General features: G+C 58.2%; 1 protein-coding gene across 2 annotated transcripts in view; it reads right to left on the bottom strand.

Moving 5' to 3' along the window:
• Positions 1–7,426: 7,426 nt before the first annotated feature.
• The window catches only part of SRRM3 (serine/arginine repetitive matrix 3), a 51,727-nt gene continuing 38,337 nt past the window's right edge, over positions 7,427–20,816 (bottom strand). Inside the window, exons 11-15 of one of the 2 annotated variants that reach the window (XM_069486626.1) lie at positions 11,763–12,124; positions 11,003–11,227; positions 10,761–10,898; positions 10,280–10,358; positions 8,859–9,002 (exon numbers count right to left, since the gene is read on the bottom strand). In XM_069486626.1, the coding sequence (XP_069342727.1) occupies positions 8,859–9,002; positions 10,280–10,358; positions 10,761–10,898; positions 11,003–11,227; positions 11,763–12,124 (948 nt within the window). Of the gene's footprint in view, positions 9,003–10,279; positions 10,359–10,760; positions 10,899–11,002; positions 11,228–11,762; positions 12,125–20,816 lie in introns of both variants that reach the window. The other variant, XM_069486625.1, reaches the window with a different exon arrangement.

The following is a 20,816-nucleotide window of genomic DNA, read 5'->3' as shown; positions in this document are numbered from 1 at the left end:
CCTTTCTCCTGCCTTCATAGGCAGGACCCTTCCAGCTTCCTTCTCCCAGGACTTAGGTCCTGTTAGCCCTAGTTTTCAGACAAGGAAACCGAGGTTCATAGAGATTAGGTGACTCGCCGCTGTCTCCAGGAAAACACGCAGAGCCAGTCTCTTGCTGCTTTAGTCCCCAGGGGTCACCACTTCCTCGCTTTCCCAGTCCCACTCTGCTTGCTGCCCTGTCCTGGGGCTGAGGCTCTACTCCTGCCAGTTCTGCCAGCGGCCAAGGCCACAAGGCCTCGCCCTGCCCAGGCCCAGACTCTGGGGACACCTGCAGGGCTGAAAGCCATACTCCAGGCCACTCGCCTTGATGAGCTGGGGGTAGCAGCAAGTCCAATGCCCTCTCTGAGCCTCAGTTTCCTTTTTGAGAGAGAGCTCTTAGATGCCTCTCTTTCTGACCCACCTGCTGCTTGTCAGGGAAGAGCCGGGTCTGGGCCATGAATCTGAGGTCACCCCTGGCAAAGCCTCTGAGCTCCTGGGGTTCTCTGCCCCACCTTCCTTGCTGGGGCAGGGTCATGTCGTGAGCCCAGTGGGTCTCAGTTGGGAGCTCCTGGATGACCCCCCTCCTCCCCACGGGTCTCAGCACTCCCACACCCTTGCCCCATCCCCAACTCTATGAAGTCAAGGTGAGGTCAGGAGCCAGGGAGGGCCTCCATCCGCCCCTGCCTGCCCATCTTGGCCCAGACTGGAGCCCAGGGTGCCCCACCCCAGTGGGAGCTGTCAGGTGTGGTTATGAATGCTTTCAAGTGTGGCCCTGCCCGGCCCGGCCACGCTCTGGGTGGGGGCTTTCTGCCTGGCTGCCTGCACTTTGTAGACACAGATGCCTTCACAGCTCCCTTCATCTTGCCTGGAACCCAGGCGGGGCAGGTGCACCCTGCTGCCCACGCCAGGAGAGGTTTTGCAAGTCAGGGCACAGCAAACCCCTGTGCCCTGCTCGCTCAGTCAGAATTCACATTCATCTTCAAGGGGTCAGTTCCTGAGGGACGACTCGTAGATCACCCTGCCAATCACGAGGGAGGGGACCTGGGTGGCTCTGGGCAGCGTGATGAGATGGCGGTGGTGGTGGTGAGGGAGAAACTGGGTTTTGAGGTCAGACAGGGCTGGGCTTGAATCTGGGTGCTGCTGTTCAGTGGCCTGGTGACATCTCTGAGCCTGCATGTCCCCATCTGCCAACCAGGGCTAGCAACGCCACCGCCCATGTGCAGGGCTGTGTCAGTCTCAGATGCATTAATGTGCAGAAAGTGCCAGCGCTCAGTGAGTGCGCACTGTTATGAAGGCCTTTAATTTCAGACACTGAGATTCAGAGTAATGAGAATTACCCTTTCTAGAACATCGAAGTATCTTATCAGAGTCCCATTTTTTTTTTCAGATGAGAAAACGGAGGGTCAGAATTTCCCCAAGGTCACAAAGCCAGTAAGGGTCTCAGGCCTCCAATTCTCCCTCCAGCAAGGGAGCCACTTCCCAGGCAGTTCAGGGAGGCCTGTGGGCTCCCGGGCCACAGGGGCAGGAGTGCAGCTGAGTGTTCCCTGGCAGGCCAGGGAGGGTTTGGCCAGGCTCTCTGGGGTCCCTTCCAGCCCTGCTGGGTGCCCTTCCTCTAGGAGGCGGCACTCCCTACCCAGCAACTGAGCTTGGCAGGCAGAGCAAGGGCTGGGTGGCAGCTCCCACTCGCCCACCAGCCCAGTGTTCTTTGACAATCTGTGGTTGGCTTTGGCATCCCAGGCACTGAGCTGCCAGGGGGGTGTCTTCTGGGATAAAGGGGACAACTCTATCCCCAGGGATTTCCCAGGAACCAGGGATGGGGGATGGGAAACAGGTCATAGCCCCACCCCCTTCACTGCCCACTGAAGGGTCTGGGGATTTCATCATCAGAGGGCCCCCACCCTCATCCCTGGCCCCAAAGTCTGGGGTGCTCCACAGTAGCCCCAAGATCACCCTCCTCTCCTCACACTGCTCAGGAAGCCTTGGCCACGCCAGCCACGCCCTTGGCAGGCGGCTGCCAACTGCAGCTGAACCAGCCCCGCCCTCGCTGGCCCAGTCTCAGAGAAAGCGCGAGAGCCTTCTGGCAGCTGCCCGAGCTCCCTGGAGAGGCTTGACAGCTGATGGATTGCACCAGCCCCCAGGCCTGCTGGGAACTGAAAATGTAGGCAGCCTTAATTAGAGAGAATGGGGTGGGGGGCACTGAGTCTTTCTGGAAACGTCTAGACACTGCCTCTCTGGGAGTCCATTTCTAAAAGCCCACGTCCAGCCTGCCCCACCCCCTAGACCTCTGGTTTCTGGCTGGTCTTGGGGATCACCCCACCCCCATCACCGCTGAAAGGGGGCCGTCCCCCTCCCGCCCTGGCTGTCCAGCAGAAGGAATCTGTCTTGTTTGGGAGTCTGGGGACCTGGATGTCTTTGACTCTGCAACCTTGGCCAGGGGCTGGCTCCTGTGAGTCATTTTCTGTATCTGCACAATGAGACCATTGGACTGGACGTTCTGTAAGACTCCTTCCAGGGCCATGAATCAACAGTTCTTCCTTCTCTCCTCCCCTCCTTCCCACGGCCCCTGCATCACCCATCCCGAGCCTAAACGCTGCAGTCGGGGACTAGTGACAGAGATTCTCTGCTTGACCAAACTTTAGTCAGCCTCCGGGACCTCTTCCTAGGCTCCTCTGTGTGTTTCCTTGTGAAGTCCAGTTTTAGCAGGAAGTCTGCTGAGTCGGTTTTGCAAGAACCCCTCTGTTGTTCCTAAAAAAATATTGATTTATGGAAATGCCCCCTATAATATTAGAGACAGAAATGATTTCAGGAGTTTTGCAGGGCTTTGCCCTGAAGGAATATGTGAACCTGTTAGTTCGCATATCAAAAGCTGCCTGGCCTCAGGAGGGCGTCTCAGTGGTCAGTAGCAGCTGCTTTCCAAGGTGACGCTGCGGTCTCAAACTTGTGGTTTTTGCCTGCTTTGAACAACAAAGCAGGTTTGCATGGAGCCAGGGGATGGGAGCTGATCAAAGAAGTGCCGCTGGAGAGACAGACACCTGTGGCTAACAGCACTTGGCCAAGGGACAGCTGCTGCTGGACTCCTGACTACCTGTCTCAATCCACAATAACCAGATAAAGAAATATGGAGCCACTACGTCTCTGTTTAGCTTTTCTGCTAAAGTGATAGTTTTATCTTAGAACTTAGAAGTTTGGCCTAGAAAGATTTTGTAACCATTTGCTCGTGTAGACAGAGTTAATTAAGGGATCTATAGAAGCCTTTTGGGAGACTTTGAACCTAAAACTTTTGAACTACCTGTTATTATGTAAGTCTGTTACCCCTGGCAACCGATCACTGCACCCATAAATACTGAGGTAAAACTTCATTCGGGGCTCCACAATTTATGGGGATATTGTGGGGACTCCCAAGCCCCTCCCTTTTTTTATAAATCTATATTCTATATTCTGTAATTTTCTATTTTCTGTTATTTCCTCATCCTTTGCGACAACCCCTGCCTGAGGGACCCGATTCTTTGCTGGGAGCGTGGCTAACTCCCCGCACCCCTCACGCTCCAGACCTGACCACCCTCGAGATCTGATGGGGCTCCTCATCCTCCTCCATCCCCCGGGGGATGTGTGGTCACCTGGCTGCCTTCAGCTAGAATCCTGCCAGGTGGGTTTAGCCAGAATCCCCCTTAGCCCTGATGTCCCCTCCTAGTCATTGTCCACCCGCTGACCCCCCGGCTCCTTGGCTGTAAATTCCCAGGTGCCCACGCTATGCCTGGAGTTCAGTCCACTCTCTTTCCCCCATTGCAAAATCCCATCGCAGTGGTCCCTGTGCCGATCATGCTGGTCCTGTCCTTACCATGCTTTAACAAGTGTCATTGAGTAATTGTTTTCTTTAACAGTGGAGGCACAGGGGAGGGGAGGATGTGGGGACACTCACCAGGCCTGAGAAATGGACATCTCCTTCCTCTTGGCCGGCTAAGCCTGGGCGTGACTTGGGGCTGCTTTAAAAATCAAAGAAGAAGAAAAGGGATAGGCGGGGACAGAAGTCCCCCCAGACCTGCAGGAGATAGGGGTTCCTGTCCTGAGATGGATTTGGGAGCCCTAGAAAGTGGGTGCTGGTGGTGGAAGTACGCGGCCCTGAGGCTGGGGCACCCCATGTCCTGGGTCTCCTGAGAGGACATGCAGGTGTCTAGTCCTAGCGCCCGGTTTGCTGAATACTCCCTCAGGTGAGGGAGGCAGGCAGGAGGCCAGGGGCTTCCAGAAGCATCTCAGAGAGGCAGGGGATGGGGGACACTGGCTGGGACACCCAAACTGGGCATGTGCATGTGGCTTGTTGCCCTGGGTCTGGGGCTGTAGGAGACTGATTGCGGAGAAAGGGGAAAATACAGCCAGGAAAACAGGAAACGGGAAAGCCCTGTCCGGCCTCCCAGCTGCTGTGTGTTGGGAGCGTGGGAGGTGCTCCCCGGGGGCCCCCTCTGAGGAGTGAGAGACTAGGAGAGGACCTGCTACATCCCCAAACTAGAGGAGTACGCCCAGGCTCCTTGGGCGAGAAATGCCCCCATCCCCCTGTCCTGGGTCCCAAGCTCCAATCTTGGGATTGGAGTTTCCTGTTTTCCTGGCTGCCTTCCTGGTAGTACTTTTCCCTTTCTCGGGCAGAGTTCAAGCTGAGCCCTCAGTCTGTGCCAGGGCCAGGGGCCTGGTACTCTCCCCACCCTTCCCTGGGGAACGGGCACCCCTTCCTCAAGTAGCCAGGCGGGCGCTGAGGACGAGGGCTTGGGGCTTCTAGGCTGAGACGGACCCTCCCCGGGGAGCTAGGCTCAGTCCAGGCCTGTTGGTCCCAGCAGTGTCGTCTTCCTCACTCTCTGTCGCCCTCTCGTGTCTTCTTGCCGCCACCACACTTCGCCTCAGGTCTCAGGCCTCTCCCAAGGTTTCAGGAACTGTTCATCCCCTGGCTCCCTCATTCACTCGTTTACTCATTCAACAAACATTTCAAAGGGGCCTATTTGGGGGACGCAGAGATAAAGCAGGCATGGCCTGGCCTCCAGAAGCTCCAAGATTTGGGGAGAGAGAGACATGCTAATAATGAAAGGGCTGGAACGCAGACTGCAGCCCCAAACACAGGCTCCCAGAGGGGCCCAGTGATGGGGTTCAGCACAGTGGGGGGATCAGGAAGGCTCCTTGGAACAGAAGGTAGCTGGGCTGGGCCTCAACCTGTGAGTGCACCTGAGCCCGTGGAGGTGGCAAGGACATGAACGGGGTTCAGCTGGGCTGGGACGTGCTAGAGTCAAGGGCAGTGACGAGAGACGAGCTTGGAGAAACAGCAGGAGCCAGGGTGGCAAATTCCAGGTGGAGCCACTCGGACAGCCTTCCAAGGCCCACGAGCTGGTGGACATGGTCACAGGACGCAGGGTCCACAGGCAGGGGGTTCTGTTTCATTCATTCAATACTGTGTCCTCTGAGCCAGGAACCGTGCTGGGCACATAGTAGGTGCTCAGTGAAGTATTTGTGGGATGAGTGAATGAATGGTCAGGTTCACAATTTAGAGCTAGTGAGAAGGACTAGACAGGGCAAGATGGAGGTGGCCACCAGTGGGGGTGACAGTGGGGCCAGGAGCTGAGCTGGGAGGGGAAGGAGGCCCTGTCTGGGGGTAGCCTGGCTGTGGGTGTGGAAGAGGAAGCCCGTTGGGCTGGGCAGTGAGGGAAGGGGCTGGGGCATGGGGGACAGCGCAGGACAGCAGGGCCCCGAGGCCAATGCTGAGACAGGCTGAACTGTGTGCCAGCCTTTGGGTGTTTCATGGCCCCCGGAGACGGCATCTCCAGAGCAAGGCCAAGTGTGCCCTTCCGTAGCCCCAACCCCTTGCCTGGGCCCAGTTTTGCTGAACTTGTCTAAAGGGTTAAAGAGATCACCAGGGCTACTTTGAACAGCTTCCTCGGGTCAGAAACAGAGCCACTGGCCAAAGGCCATCTCAGGTGCCCCTTCTAGTTTGGGGGAAGAGGAACCGGAAGTGGGTTGTGTGCAGGCACAGCCCCAGGCTCTGGGGACTGGATGGAGGACACCTCCCATGTCATGGCTCCCACAGAGAGGGGAGCCTGGGCCATGTCGGCTGCACCCTCAGCAGAGGGGGAACCTCCAGGGCCCCAAAGGGCTTCAGAGGGTCTGTGAGATCCCAAGTCACATGCCAAATCGTGGGCATGTGCACATTCTTTTGGTGAAGGGTTCTCAGCCTTCATCAGATTCTCAAAGGACATGATTTAAAACAAAACAAGGGGGCCGGGCGCCGTGGCTCACGCCTGTAATCCTAGCACTCTGGGAGGCCGAGGTGGGCGGATCGTTTGAGCTCAGGAGTTCGGGACCAGCCTGAGCAAGAGCGAGACCCCATCTCTACTAAAAATAGAAAGAAATTATATGGACAGCTAAAAATATATATAGAAAAAATTAGCCGGGCATGGTGGCGCATGCCTGTAGTCCCAGCTACTCGGGAGGCTGAGACAGGAGGATCGCTTGAGCTCAGGAGTTTGAGGTTGCTGTGAGCTAGGCTGACGCCACGGCACTCACTCTAGCCTGGGCAACAGAGTGAGACTCTGTCAAAAAAAAAAAAAAAATAAAAAAATAAAACAAAACAAGGGGGAAAAAAAAAAAAAACAAGGCCATAATCCACCACTCTAAGAAAGGGAAAGGAATAAGGAGGAGGAAGAGAAGGAGAGAAGAAAGAAGGGGAGGAAGAGGAGAATTTGTGTATTTCTTTGAATCTAATAAAAGAAATACAATGGGAAGCTGGGTACAGTGGCTTGAGCCTGTAGTCCTAGCTACTCAGGCTCAGTCCTAGCTACTCAGCTACTCAGGAGGTTGAAGCAGGAGGATCCCTTAAGGCCAGGAGTTCAAGACCAGCCTGGGTGATACAGTGAGACTCTAAAAAACAAAAAGATGGAGTGCAATGCTGTAGGCCAGTTCCTCTCCTCCAGCCTTGCCAGGGCCAGGCACTCAGTGTTGTCCCTAAGTGGCCATCTTGAATCCTGGCCTATGCCAGCTGCCGTGCTGATATTTCACTTCCCCTTCTTCCAGCCCTGTGTGTCACACAGCCAAGTGCTGCTCGGAGCTGTGTCCTGACCACTCTGGAACAGGCCACCTTGTCCGGAGGACCTCTGTGGGTCTGCCCTGTCCCCAGGACACTGCTGAAGCTGGGCTGGGAGGAAGGTCTCCTTGGGTCCCTTTCCTCCCCACTCGGGCCACAGGAAGGTTCTACAGACCCATGTTCGGGATGGGGGACAGACATGCTGGGCCCTGGTTCCTCGGTGCCAGCTCTTTTCGGGGTCCCAAGGAGGAGTCTGAGCCCCTCTTATTCCTCAGACGGAAGAACCCCAGACCCCCGCCCTCCGGAGTCTCCCTGGGTGCCACATTCACAGAGGCCTGGTCTCACCACCCGCCATCCGGGCACCGAGGGTTTTATTAGAGTTCAATTTTTATCCGCACCGCGGAGAAAGAGGAGGGGGAAATAGAGAGAGGGGAACCCGGACCAGACCCCAGCCCCCCTCCCCCCAGAGCCCAGGGCATCTGCCCAGTTGGGCCAAGGAAGACTTTGTGAGATCCCTGAGGGCCCCAGGAGGAGGGGGCTGGGAGCAGCAGAAGAGGAGGGGGCATTGCTTCCCTGTCAATGTCCCGGGCCAAGGCCCTCCCCTCCCTTCCAAGGGCTATACCACCCTTCCCTGGGGAACCCGGGCTGACCATGGCCCCCCCAAACCCCCGGAGGAGGTGCTCCCTCGGCAGGCCCAGAGGCACATGTTATCCTACACCTGTGACCCTGGGCTGTCATCAGGCCCGTGTCCCAGACCCCAGCACAGGCTGCCCTTCTCTCTGGTGGGGCTGGGGTGCTGCTGACCTGTCCCCCTCTCCCTGCTCCCTGGGCCTGCTTGGTCATTGGACTGCGTGGTTTTTTCTCTTTCTCACAGATGCCACCTCCATCTACCCGCCTCCTCTTCTACCTCCTGACCTCAGGGTCCGATGCAGCTGTGGCCTGTATCCCTCACCTCTTGCCATGCAGAAGGCCTGGCTGGTGTGGCCCTGGCCCAGGGCATGTGGTGAGGGCTGGAGGGGACAGCCTGGCCTGCAGAGGTGGGACCAAAAGTCAGCTCCCCTGCTCCCCAGGCTGAGGCTTTGGGGGCCACTCCATCTGGGTACTCCTGGGCCAGAGGAAGGGCTTGGGGAGGCTGCGGGGCTGGCCACCACCCCTCAGCCAGGGTCCTCCTGCAGCCAGCTCAGAAGGACACAGCTCCCCAGTGCGGATGGCGGTGCACCCGGGTTAGGCCATCCTTCCTTCTGTCTAGCGTAGATCCTGCCTGCCGTACCACCTCCTCGTCCTCCCAGTGATAGGAGTGGAGAGTCCCAGGTTTGGCACCTTTTGAGGTGTCCCTGGGTGCACTGAACTGAGGTGAAGTGACAGCAGACCGTGGACTCTTGTGCCAACCACCAGCAGCAGTCCCCAGCCTGGAGAGCTGGCGTCAAACAGGAAGGGGGACATGGCGTTCCCTGTGTTCGCAGCGGCTCTTTGTTCCCTGGGCATGGTGGGCAGGCAGGAGGCGGGGCGGGCACCCTTGAGAAGCAGCACAATCTGGCTGCTCCTTGCTGCAGGGTGCCCACCCTCAGTCTTCCCTGGTCCCATCTGCCCACGCGCTGGCCCCTGGGCCTCTTTGTAGCCATGGGGACCTCCACGTTGTGGTCCTGGGGCCTGCCCCTCGCCTCTCCCTGTGCCAGGGGGCACCAAGCTGGGTCTGTGGGCTCAGAAGCCCCCACTCTCAGAGCTGCTCCGGCTGTGGTAGCTGGGACTGGGGGTCCGGGAGGGGCTGCGCGTATGGCTGCGGGTCTCACGACTGCGACTGCTGTAGCTTCCGTGGCTGTGGCCGGGGCTGGGGCTGCGGCTGTGGCTCCGGCTGGAGTAGTCGCTGCTCAAGCAGCTGGAAGAGGAGGAGGGGCTGGGCCGGTAGTACGGGATGGGACGCTTGCGGGCACTGCGGGAGGAAAAGCGCGTTACAGGCCATCGGGGCCCTCACTCAGGCCCCGAGCCCCATCCCAGCAGTGACCAGGGCTTCCTGCCTCAGTTTCCCCTGAGCCCTGGCCTTAGAGACCCCCACCCCCAAACAGAATTTGAGTCAGTGGTCACTTGCCAGTTCCATATTGATCATTTTGTTTTCTCACCTGTCTGCAGGGAAAGGAGCCCAGAACGCTCCTAATCTGAGTATGTACTGGTATGTGTTGAATGAATGAAACTTACACATATGGCCGCCTCACATCAACCAAGCTAAGCAGTGGCTTCTTTGAATGGAAATGTCTGGGAATATGGCCCAGCCCTGCGTCTCTGTTCGCCTGTCACCCGTGCAATCAAGGATTTTGGTTTTTTAGGTCCCTGGAAGGGTGCAAGGAAGAGACCCCTGGCCACTGCTGGTGGTGCCCGAGGCCCGTCCAGTCCCTCTGGCCCCACTCCACACTCAGCTACCTCCCGCTGGCCCGGAGTTAGTGTGAAGCCAGGAGGCTACGACCCACAGGAAAGAGAAGACAGTGGTTAAGGGGGCAACAGCGCCCCACCGCGGGGTTAATTCTGAGGAAGAAAACAGGTGTGCGTTAGTGGGAGGAGGAGGCAGCTTGGGAGAGGGGCTGAGTAGGTGTCAGGTGGAAGGTGTGGGGGGTGTCTGGCCATCTTAGGACCCCCAGCCTATGGTCGGGGTGTGTGACCTGTCTGCGGGTGTGTCCCAAGCCTGGTGGTCTGGCCTCCAGCTCTGGGGTGAGGGGAGGAGGCAGGGCCTTCCCCTCCCTCGGCCACCAGGATCACCAAGGATGAGGAAGGATGACTTTGAGAATCATGCCCTGCTGGAGCCGAACAGATGCTCAGGGCATCCTGCTTATCGTACAGATGTGGCAACCGGGACCCAGAGAGACACACAGATCTTCCAAGGCTGCCCAGCAAAGCGGTGGCAGAACTGGGCTCAGAACTTAGTGGCCCTCTACTCCCTGCCAGGGTAGTGTAGGGCTTCAGGGTGATTCCCACGAAGGCAGACCATAATCTCACCTGGAGACCCAGGCCCAGACCCCTCCAGTCCTAGCAGAGAAGCCCTGATCATGGCTTTTGCCACATCAGCTGCACCCTGGCTGTGTGGGGCAAGTGGGGGGACAGGTTCCTCTGACTGCTGCCCCAGAGACCACACTGCTGTGCCCCCTCCTCCAATTCCCGGGGTTAGTGAGAAAAGGAGAGGCAGACAGACGACAGCTGACCGGAGCCAGACCAGCTCACATGGGCATCTCCCCGGCAGCCTGTGCACAGGGGTCCACCTGGCCCCCAGGCTGGCCACAGGCCACTCGGCAGGCTGGACCTTGAGATGAAGGAGAAAAGGAGACATCATTGTCTGGTGATGGATGTGTGGGGAAGGGCGGGGCTTCGGAAGGGTGGCTGGAATCTTCCAGAGCTGAACTCCGTGCTTGCTGCTGCCCACCCAGACCCAAGTACAGACCCCCGTCCCCTCCATGGACCCCTCCACTGGGGACCTCTGCCTTGATGAGGCCTCCGCCACTTCTGTCTCTGATCCCCCCACTTTGGCCCCCTCAATGAGGGAGGCCTCAGGCCCCCGCTGGACAGGAACCCACCCGCTCCCCTTCAGCTCCCCGCTCCCTTTGCCGAAACCCCCTCCCCTCCCCGCGCCAGCTTCAGTCGGTCCTCTGAGAAGGGCCCCGGGCCCGAGGCCTTGGTCACCGAGCCGGCCAGCGGCCCTCCATACCTGGTGATGCGCCGCGGCTCCATGAAGCTGGGCGAGTCCCGGCGCCGCTTGCGGATGGGCGAGTAGCTGCGGGAGCGGCGCCGGGCGCGGGCGGCCTCGGTCTCGGCGTGCCTCGCGCGGCCCTCGCCGTCCTTGTCCCTGCGGGGGCGGCCCCAGGTGAGCACGCGGCCTGGCCACCCAGCCCCGCAGCCCGCCCCTCCGCGCGGTCCCGAGGTCGGCTGGGCGGGCGGGCGAGCACTCACCGGCCGAGGGTTTTCTTGGGTGACGGCGAGCGGCTGGCGCTGCGGGTCCTCTTCTCCGCGGAGCGCGAGCGCGATTTGGAGGGCGAGCGGCTGGAGCTCCACGAGCGCGGGTTGGGGCCCGGGCTGCGCGACGAGCTCTTCCCCTCCGGGCCGCCGCGCCTGCCGTGCGCGCCCGGGGACGGCGAGGTGCTGGCGGGCCGCGTGCGCGGGGGCCGCTCCTTCGCCCTGGAGGAGGGCAGGGAACAGGGGGTGGGGATCAGCGACGCAGAAAGTGAGCGTGGGGAGGGAAGGGGTCTATGGGGTAGGAGCTAATGGGGGGTGTCAGGGAGGGACTCCGGTGTGTGTTGGTGGGGACAGTGATCAGTGAGCAGGGAGCGCACTGACAGGGGATCCGTGTAGGGAGCTCAGTAAGGGGAGGGTGTTGGGGTTCAGTGGGGGATGGAGGAGAGTGATCAGTGAAGGAGGAGTCCAGGAGGGGAGAGGGTGTCCCGTCGCGGGAGTGATCTGTGGGGGGAAGGGGATCAATGGGGCAGAACTCCATGGGGTGTGGCGCATGCTCCGTGGCGGGGTGGGGGTCAGTGAGGGGAAGTGGAACTGGGGGGGCGTGTCAGGATCAGTAGGGGAAGGAGCCCCATGGGGAGATCAGTGAAGGAAGAACGCCACAGGGAATGGAATACTCCATGGGGAGGGTCAGGACCAGTGGGGGAGGGAGCGGGGGTATCAGTGCAGGGGAGCTCCGTGGGGTGGGGGGCAGGCTCACCGTTTCCCGTGGCTGCCGTGGCCTCGCTCGGAGCCGGGCTCAGGCCCGGGGCCAGGGGCGCCGCCGCCGCTGCCCGAGTCGCTGCTGGAGTGGGCCCTGCTGAGCGAGCGCGACGAGCCCCGGGGGGGCGCGGGCCGGGCGCGCCGGCGGCCCCTGCGTCGGGGCGCGGACGCCGAGGACCGCGAGCGTCGCCGCCGCCGCCGCCGCCGTCGCCGCCTGGCCGCCCCGCCCGCCGCGCGGCCTCCGCGACCCTGCGACGACGGCGCCGAGCGCGGGCTCGGGCTCTGCTTCCCCCGCGCAGGCGGCGTGGGTGCGGCGGCCGCCGCCTTGTCGCGGGCCCTGGGCGAGGGCGAGCTGGGCTTCTGATGGGGAGAGAGGCAGAGAGGGCACGGAGGGGTGGAGAGGGAGACGGAGAGAGCGCCAGAGACGGGAGACAGCAGCGACAGGTGGGAGCAGAGAGAGGCAGAGAGAGAGCAGAGAAATCGGAAATCGGAGGGCAGAGGAAGACGCGCAGAGACAGAGAGACAGACAGAGAGGAGGCAGAGGAGAAACAGAGAGGAGAGAGACAGGGACAGAGTCAGGGGAAGTTCGGAGGAACAGGGAGGGAAAAGTGGAGGCAGACAGAGGACGAGAGCAGAGGCAGAGAGAGGACAGGCCGAGAGGAGCGAGGGGCGAGGGCGAGAGAGCGGGCGGGTGGGGAGGGGGAGAGAAGGAGAGAGGGCTTTCACCGGGCCCCGCCGAGGGCTGCCAGTCCCGGAGCATCGCACACACGGTCCCCGCGCCTGCCCTGCCTCTGCCTCTCCTGAGTGTCCACCTTCTGGCCTCAACAGTGCAGCTCATGCAAGGTTCTCGGCATGCAAAACACAAGAGGGACGGAGCAGTGGGGGCGGGGGCTGGAAGGGAGGGGCTCCAGGACAGGCACCGGGGCTAGCACTGCCCCCCGGCTGGGACGATGGGACCGACGATTCCCGGCAGAGAGAAGAGAGAGCGGCACCGGGGGGGCGGGGCCGGGCCAGCCCACCAGGCCGGGCCCCCAGCGCAGGGGGGTGGGCAGGGGATGGAGGGGTCACACGGCACACAGATGGGGTGGGGGCGGGAGGGGGGGACAACTGAACTCAAAACTGAACCGAAGAAAGGGAGGAAAAACGGAAATAAAAAACAAATTCCACAAATGTCATTAGATACCAAAATCAAAAACAATGTCTCATCTCCTGGGGAACCTGCCATTTTTCTGTTAATACTTTTCTTTCTTTGTTTTCCGGCCCTGCAGAGAGCTGTGGAGCTGTCAGTAGCACCCGACTGTCTTTCTGTTTCTCTCTTTTCTTTTTTTTTCTTTTTCTTTTTTTTTTTTTTAAGTTCTGATTTTAAGTCCCTCTTGGTTAACGTCCACTTACCAATAAAGTGGCACTTCCTCCTTTAGTAGGTAAGGTGTGTAAGAGAAGGGAAAAGTGTGGTAGCATAAGTTCATCATTAGATTCACAAAAATGCAAGAGAGATAGAGAGAGAGAGAAAAAACGCAACCACCCCATTCTAGGCCTGAGAGGAGGCCATGCCGCCTCTGGAGGAAGGATTGGCAGCGCCCAGCTCCTGAATGGGCACCTCTTGGGTGACCGCTGGATAGAGATGGCAAATGTTTCCAAAAGTGGAGGCAGGACACAAAGATTGGGGTACAGAAAAACCAGAAAGGGCACCTGATACGTCAAAAGGGGCCTGGCTGGGAACCAGGAATCTGAGAGCCTGTGGCTACCTCACCAAGTGACCCTGGCCAAGTCACTTCCCCATTCTGGGCCTGTTTCCCTGTCTATGAGATGAGAGGGCTAGCTTTTGGTCCCTGATGTCCCTTCCAGGGCGAATGTTCTAGGATTCTCTGTGTGTCCCCGGGCCACCCTCCCGATGCCCCTCCCTGAGCAGAGCTGACCCCCTCTCCTGTCCTTGGGCCTCCATCTACAGCAGTAGCAGCTGATGGCACTTGTCTGTTTATAGGTCTGTTCCTGTCCCCAAGCCATTCAATCACCACCACCAGCTTGACTGTGTGACCTCCAGGGCAGAGTTGGTGTCCGATTCAGCTCTGCAACCTCAGTCTGTATCACAGAACCTGGCACTAGTAAGAACGGTTTGCTGAGGAAGGAAGCAATGCCCTCAGAAGAGCCAGGGCCACCTGGGGAGTTCCAGAAACAGGGTGGGGTCCGGATCAAGCTTTTTTGGCAGGCTCTTTGGATGAGAGGACAAAACTTGCTGCCACCTCTCTGGGCACCTTGCTGCCAGGTACTGGAAGGAGCACGGTTTCCTTGGCATGGCCCCGGGATTTCCTGCAGAGGGCAAGGTGGTGCCTGGATCTGAGCCTAGGTGTGGAGGTGGGGCCAGGAGGACTGGCGCCTGAAGCAGCCAATGAACAACAGCCACCATGGGTGAGAGCAGCTACCCAAAGCCAAGGGGGCCATGAAGACCTCTCCTAGGAGAGCCTGGTGGCTCCATTTGGGGCAGAGTGGATATCTCCTGGTACTGAGGTGCCCCTCTGTGCCCCCCTGACTCTCCTGATCACCAGCTCACCCCTCACCCCAGGCTAGGAGAGTTGGAGCTGGGTCGTTCAGCCATGGTCCGTCTTAGATGGCAGTTCCATTCCCAGTAGACATCACCAGGAGACCCCTGGCTGCACTGGCACATACCCCCTCCACGCTGGGTTCTGTCATTCAGCATTCTTTTCCCTCAAGAGGAGGCAAATAAGGAGGAAGTCTCCAGGAGCTGTGTATTTGCAGTTTCTGGCCTGTGCCCTGGGTTGTCAAACAGTGTAAGGTGGACAGACACCAGGTAGGGGAGCCTTGGGAGCCAAGGCACGGTGACCCATAACTTAAATTGCCACTGAACCCTCCTTTGAGAAGTCTTGCTTGCCACCTTGGCCAGGGGAGCCCGCAGGGCCAGTGGGCAGAGCACTGGACCTCGGAATCAGGACCCGGATCTGCGCCAGCTACTTCTGACTCAAGGGAAGGGGCCGGCAGCAGGGGAGGAGGACCAGGGGCCATGCTCTTCCTTCCCACGGACGCTGCAGAGCCCTGTCGACTTCCCACTGTGGGGCTGGGAGTGGGGTGGGAGTTTTAGGAACACAAAGGGTCTGGGTCATGGCTGCCCACCTCCATCACGGTGCCTCCCCAAACATGGAGGTCCAAGCCAGGCCTGGGTCCCCTGTGCTGGCCTGGACGCTTCCTGCCTGGTGTATCTGTCCTGGCATCCAACCTCATCCCCATTTCCCTCTCATCTCTTCCAAGCTACTGGCCTGGCATAGCCGTAGATGACAGTAATTGGCAAGGTAGAACATTCTGGAATCAGCCCTGATGCAAGTGTGCTCTGAGACCTTAAGGAAGTGACCTAACTCTGGAGACCTCAGGTTCCCCATTGGTAAAATGGCAGTAAGTGAAGTCTTTGCTGGGTGGGCCCATGTAGGAGCCAGAAGGTTCTTTTCAGGGCACTGACTCATGGTCCCCTCACAGACTGACAGGGCTGGAGCAGTGCGGGAAGGCCTGGGCCCCATGTGGTGTCCCCTAAGGGACAGGATGGCAGAGAATGGGAGGAAGGTGCTGCTGGGTAGCGTGGCAGATAGGGCCAACCTCATGTCCCTCTCCACCCATTCCTCCAGAAGTTCTCGGGAACAGTCACCACGATCCTGCCAGAGGCTGCGCCTTGTCCTCACCTTGGCTGGGTCTCATTCTTCCCAGGAATTGCGGCCAAACACTATGGGATCTCACAGCTGGGCAGGACTGTGGTGGCCAGAGACCTCCAAACATCTCCTCCAGGAAGCTGCTCTTTGTGACTCTTGTTCCTCTTGCCTGGATCTCCTCTCTGCCCAGCCACCCCCTGCCTGGCTAATGCCTGCAGCTCCTCCACCCTCCGCTCCGGTGCCTCCTACAGGAGCCTCTCCCAACCTCTAGGCTGGGTCAGGGGTCAGGCACCCTCCTCTATGATCCCACAGAACCTGTCCCTTCCTTCGGTGTGGCCTCTCTCCAGCCCATGCTAGGGCTGGGGCTACCGTGCCGAGCTCCCCACCCACATTTCAGCTTCTCCTCTCTCATCATGCTGCGTGATCTCTGGCAGTCCTCCAGCCTGGGGAGAAGGAGGGCCGCACACCCAGGTCCGCCTGCCTCTCTCCTGGCATGGACACCCAGATGGGGCCTGGCGCAGAGCGGGGACTCGGCACACATCTGCGTAGTGTGTGCGTGAATGAAGAGTGAGTGAATGAGAGAAAGAGGGACCTCCCCTGCCTCCGAGCCCTGCTTCCGAGAAGAGAAGCGAGCCCTTCTGCTCCTTGGTACCACTTGCTCCCTGACACTTTTTTCTTTTGCTCATGTAAGAAATCTTTGAGGGCCCAGGGGAAAAGACAATGAAGAGAGCGGCAAGGGTTGGGTGCTCACCAGGTCTCTGAAGGACAAGGACAGGTAAGTACCTGGGAGGCATCCCCCAAGGGCTCAGAAAACCACCGCCTCTAACTCAGTATGTGAGGTCCCAATGGTGGGTCCCTTGTCTTATCAGGAATGGGTGGAGCGGCCACTCCCCCATCAGGCTGGGACAGTCTCCACTGTCAGACCAGCAGCACTTTCCCCCTCACTGAAGGACCACTTCCTGTCTGCCCTCCCGGCACCACCCAGCTGGAGCGGCTGAGGTCAGGAGCACCTGCCCCTGGGATAAACCCGGGGTGGGGGTGGGGAGGAATAGTGGGGCCTTCTCCTTCCAAAGCTGAAGATGGGGGCCCACTGTGGCCTCACAGTGGTTGGGGGGGCTGAACTTCTGCACCTGCCCTGAGGTGGGAGAGGAGGCAGTTTAAAGGGCAGGGGTGGGGAGGTGGGGGCCGCCTTCTTCTGACTCCAGAACCCTCAGTGTGGCTGGATGAGCACGGGCTAGAAGTCACAAGTCCTAGGACCTAGGCCTGGTTCTACCTCAACACTCTGAGGGACCCTGGCCCCTACTGACTGTCCTTTCTGGATCATTCTGCTCTGAGAGACCACATTTAAGCTGCTCAGATTCAGAAGATGCATGACACGGGGTGGGGGGGTTGAGGGAGCTCCTATCTGCGTTGGGTTGTGGCCTAGGCACGGGACAGTGAGCTAAGCATCCACTCCACTCCCCAAATGACCCCACAGAGACTTTGCTAAGTAGGCCCTCTCAGTCCAGCGCCTGCTCCTGGCCAGCTCACTCCCCACAGTTAATCTGTCATCACACCCAAAAGATGGAGCTGTGAGGTTCAGCCCAGGTGCCAGTTGCTGCCCCAGAGCCTGGCAGCTCCTGCCCCAAAGCTCAGTCCTCTCCCAGGGAAGAGCCTGTGGCAGCCCAGAGCTTGTTTCACCCCAGCAGGCCCCAGAGGGTGGGATGGGGGCTCTTCCCTTGGGCCTGACCTCAGCCAGAACTTCCTCCAGGATCTGGAAGCCGAGAGGCCCAGCGCAGGCCCCTCCACCACTGCCTATTGCCCAAGTGGGCCCTGAGGGCCGGTGGGGTGGCCAAAGCCCCAGGGGCTGGCAGGGATGCAGGGTGAGGGGCTTAGCAGCTATCCAGACAACAGAAATCAAATTGGCTCGACTGTGGCATACAGTTCAGGAAGGGAACACAGACTTGGAATGCTAAACCACACAGAAATGCATTCGGACAACAAAATGAGAGAGAGAGGGAGTGAAGGAGGAGTCGGGGCTGGGCATGGGGGGGTGAAGAGGGAGAAGGAGGGCAGGGAGGGTGGGAAGGAGGGAAGATGATCCAGAAGAGTCGTCAGGGGAAAGTCAAGAAAACCAAAGGACAAACCAGGAAACACAGCTTCGCAGCTCATTTGAAGAAAGTGCAAGTTACAAATGAGTAGTCACTGAAATAAATCAAGGAAAGGGAGGAGGAAAAAAACCAACCAGAGCGAGATTGAGAGAAAGAGAGAGAAAGAAAACCACATTCAAACCAAGCAGAGTGGCGGGGCTTATCTGGAGATGGGAGGGGGCGAGCGCACAGCTGAGCTGGGATACCTACCTTCTCAGTGGTCAGGGACAGGAATGCAATAATAAAAAAGAAAAGAAGGTCTCCGCATTGGGAATGCAGAATGGGGAAAGACAGTGACCCTGAACTCCGCTCCCCCTCTGAGCTAGCAGATGGGCAGCCAGTGTGCGGTGTGGCTTTCGATCTAGTCCCAGGGATGCACCGGGCTCTGCCCAGCCATTTCTGTTTGCTTTTTTTTTTTTTTTTTCTTTTTTAAACCAAGGGCTCTACTAGCCAAGCTTTCCTTAACTCTTTAAACAACAGAAAACCTCCAGAGGGCATGCAGGAGGCAGCGGATGGGCGCAGAACCACATGGTGGGCTACGGAGGGGCTGGCAGCATGAGAGAGGCCCATGTCAGGGGACAGAGATGGAGAGGAAGAGAGAAAGCGACAGGAGACAGACAGACACACAGACAGAGACAGAAACTGGGAGCAAGGGAGAAAGAGAAACGGAAAGACAGAAACAATGACAGAAGGAAACAGAGAGGCAGGAAGGAGGAGAGAAAGGTGTACCCAGACAGAAAGAAGAGAGAAGAGCAGTTTAAACAAGGCCAGTCAGGGAGGACAGATGGGGTGACGTGTGCATTTAAAAGGGAAGACAACCACATGTCCAATTTGGGGGAGCGATCCTGCCAGTCCTGCTGTGGATCAGCACCACGCCTTTCCCCCTGGCTCTGGTGTCACTCTAGCAAAACTCATCCCTCTCGCCCCCTGGCTTTGCCCTGGGAAACAGGAAGAACATCCTGGGAGAAACGCCAAGCTGTCCCCTCCTCTTGTGACTCCCCCTCTGCAGCCGTAGTCACTGCTCTTTCCTGAGGGTGGGTGGAAGGGAGGCCTGGGTGAGGCAGGTCAGGGAGTGACACAGCTGGGGTACTTCTTGGGGTCACCCATTATGTTATAAAATTGGGGCCAGGAGCAGACACCAGAGGGAGCTCAGAGCTCAGGGCCATGCTCATGAGCCTTCTCTGCCACCCTTGCCAAACAGCAGGTGCCACCTCCGGGGTTCCCCTGACACCTCTAATGCTAGAGACAGGCGGAGCCAAGGCAGGTGGCCCCACTTCTAAGACCAAAAACTTGGCACACCCTTTCTGGCTGCTGTGCTGGGCTTCTGGGAGGGCAAGGCTACCACCAACCCATGCTCATAGGGGCTGGTGGGAGGCCGGTGAAGGCACCAGGTGAGACTGGATGGAAGGGCTTGTCCCATAAGGTCGCCTGCTCAGCATCTTATTCTCCCCTTCCATGCTGTGTGACCCTGAGTGGCTCCCTGCCCTCTCTGTGCATCATTATTTATTTCCCCATGTGTATGTGACCAGTGAGGACTTAGGGTTTGCTGAGTCGCTGACGCAGCAATCATATAGAATGGGCTTCTGTAATGTGGGGGCCACAGGTGTGGGCAGACCCCAGCCCAGGGAGTGGAGAGAGCTGGAAGTAGATACCTGGAGGGGTCTGCAGGAGGAAGGCAGTCGGCATCCACCTCCCAAATCCTCCTCCACCCGCTCAGGGCTCCTGGAGTGTGCCTTCCATTTCCCGCCCTCTCCACAGCTTGGCTAGGGGTCTTGAGGTCAGACTCAGGGGCTGGGGTCTACCTCTAAAAAGCCGTGTGACCTTGAGCGGATCACTTGACCTCTCTGAGCTGCAGTTTCTCTTTCTGTAAGCAGCAGAACCCAGAAATCCTTTTGGCATTCAAATCTCATCGCCTGGGATGGGACAACAAAGAGATTTGTTGGGAGCCACCACCCGCCTGGCCTCAGTCTCAAGACCAAGATGGAGTGTCTGGCTTTGAAGCATTTACCTGAGCTAAACTCTCTCGGGTGCCTTCAGACCCCTCCTCCAGGTTTCCTAAGGATCCGAGGCCTGACACTGACAGTGCTGAGTGGCCTGTCCCCAACACTGTCCTCAGCATGCCCAACCATGTTATACTAAACTGAACCAAGGAGTCACAGCCAGCTCTGGGAAGTTCTCTGGGTGACTCAGGACAAGTGTCTTCCCCTCCCTGGATCTCCCAGCCTCTCTCCAAGGTTCTTTATAGACGGGGACACAGTAGCACAGCCTGCACCACTGTGGTTAATTTCAAAGCTGGGAGAGTTCCAGCGCCTGCCCGGGGTTGAGGGCTGGCTGGTGCTGGTGATTTGGCAGGAGCTGGAGGTGTGGGAGTCATTTCTTTTTAGAGTTAGCTTCCCTTTTAAATTCAGATTATAAAGGAAAAAAGTATAGAGAGATATGTATATATTAATGTTCACTTGAAATTCAGAAACCATCTCTGCATTAGGAGGAAAGGTTCCAATAGTAACACACACAAAAGCAAAATTCAAGAACAACATAGAAGATAGGAAAAAACCCAAGAGATAGTTTGCATTTCTGTACATTACAAAAGGGAAAAGATAATAAAAGGAAAAAGAAATACAAACAAAAACAAAATAACAGAAAAAGTTACAAAAACTTCCCCACCCTCTTCCCTTGCCAGCTAAACAAGAAATGGAATCACAATATTACCACGTTTCAAATGGGAGGCTAAAAAACAAACAAAAACATAGACGGGGTTAAAAATGTTGAGCTTTTCTTTTTTTCGTTTCTCTCTCTCTTTTTTTAAAGGTAGCATCCAAGAATACCGCCCCCAGTACTTTTCCCCAGAGACATCTTTTGTTCATAAAGTCTGTGACCCCGCCCCGCCCAGAACTAGCCCCATTTAACTCCTCAGAAAGTCTTTTCAGGCAAAGAGGGGACCCAAGCATGGGTTAGAGGCCTGGGATGCTCTGAATGAAGCCCCAGATCTCCCAGGGCCCAAAGGGATAGGATTTGGGGGGCTGCCCGGTGAAAGGAGGGACAAAGTGCTGTCTCCTAGAAAACTCCCAGGGCCATGCCAAAATAGAGTCCGATTTTGGGAGGGAGACAAGATTGGGGTGCTGCCGAGGCTCCCTCCCCAAGGCTGGAGGCTAGGTCCCCTTCCCCAAGGGCCCTCTTATGGGGACTCTACCTAGTTGCTGTGGCTATTTTGTCTGCTCATGCCCAGGGCCCTTTGGGGGGGCAGGGAGAGTAATTGCTCAGGCCAGTGGGGCC

Source organism: Eulemur rufifrons, chromosome 14 (genome assembly GCF_041146395.1).
Source record: "Eulemur rufifrons isolate Redbay chromosome 14, OSU_ERuf_1, whole genome shotgun sequence".
Lineage (NCBI taxonomy): Eukaryota > Metazoa > Chordata > Mammalia > Primates > Lemuridae > Eulemur > Eulemur rufifrons.
The sequence above is the reverse complement of the archived record's forward strand: the minus strand, read 5'-3'. Positions and strand labels throughout refer to the sequence as shown.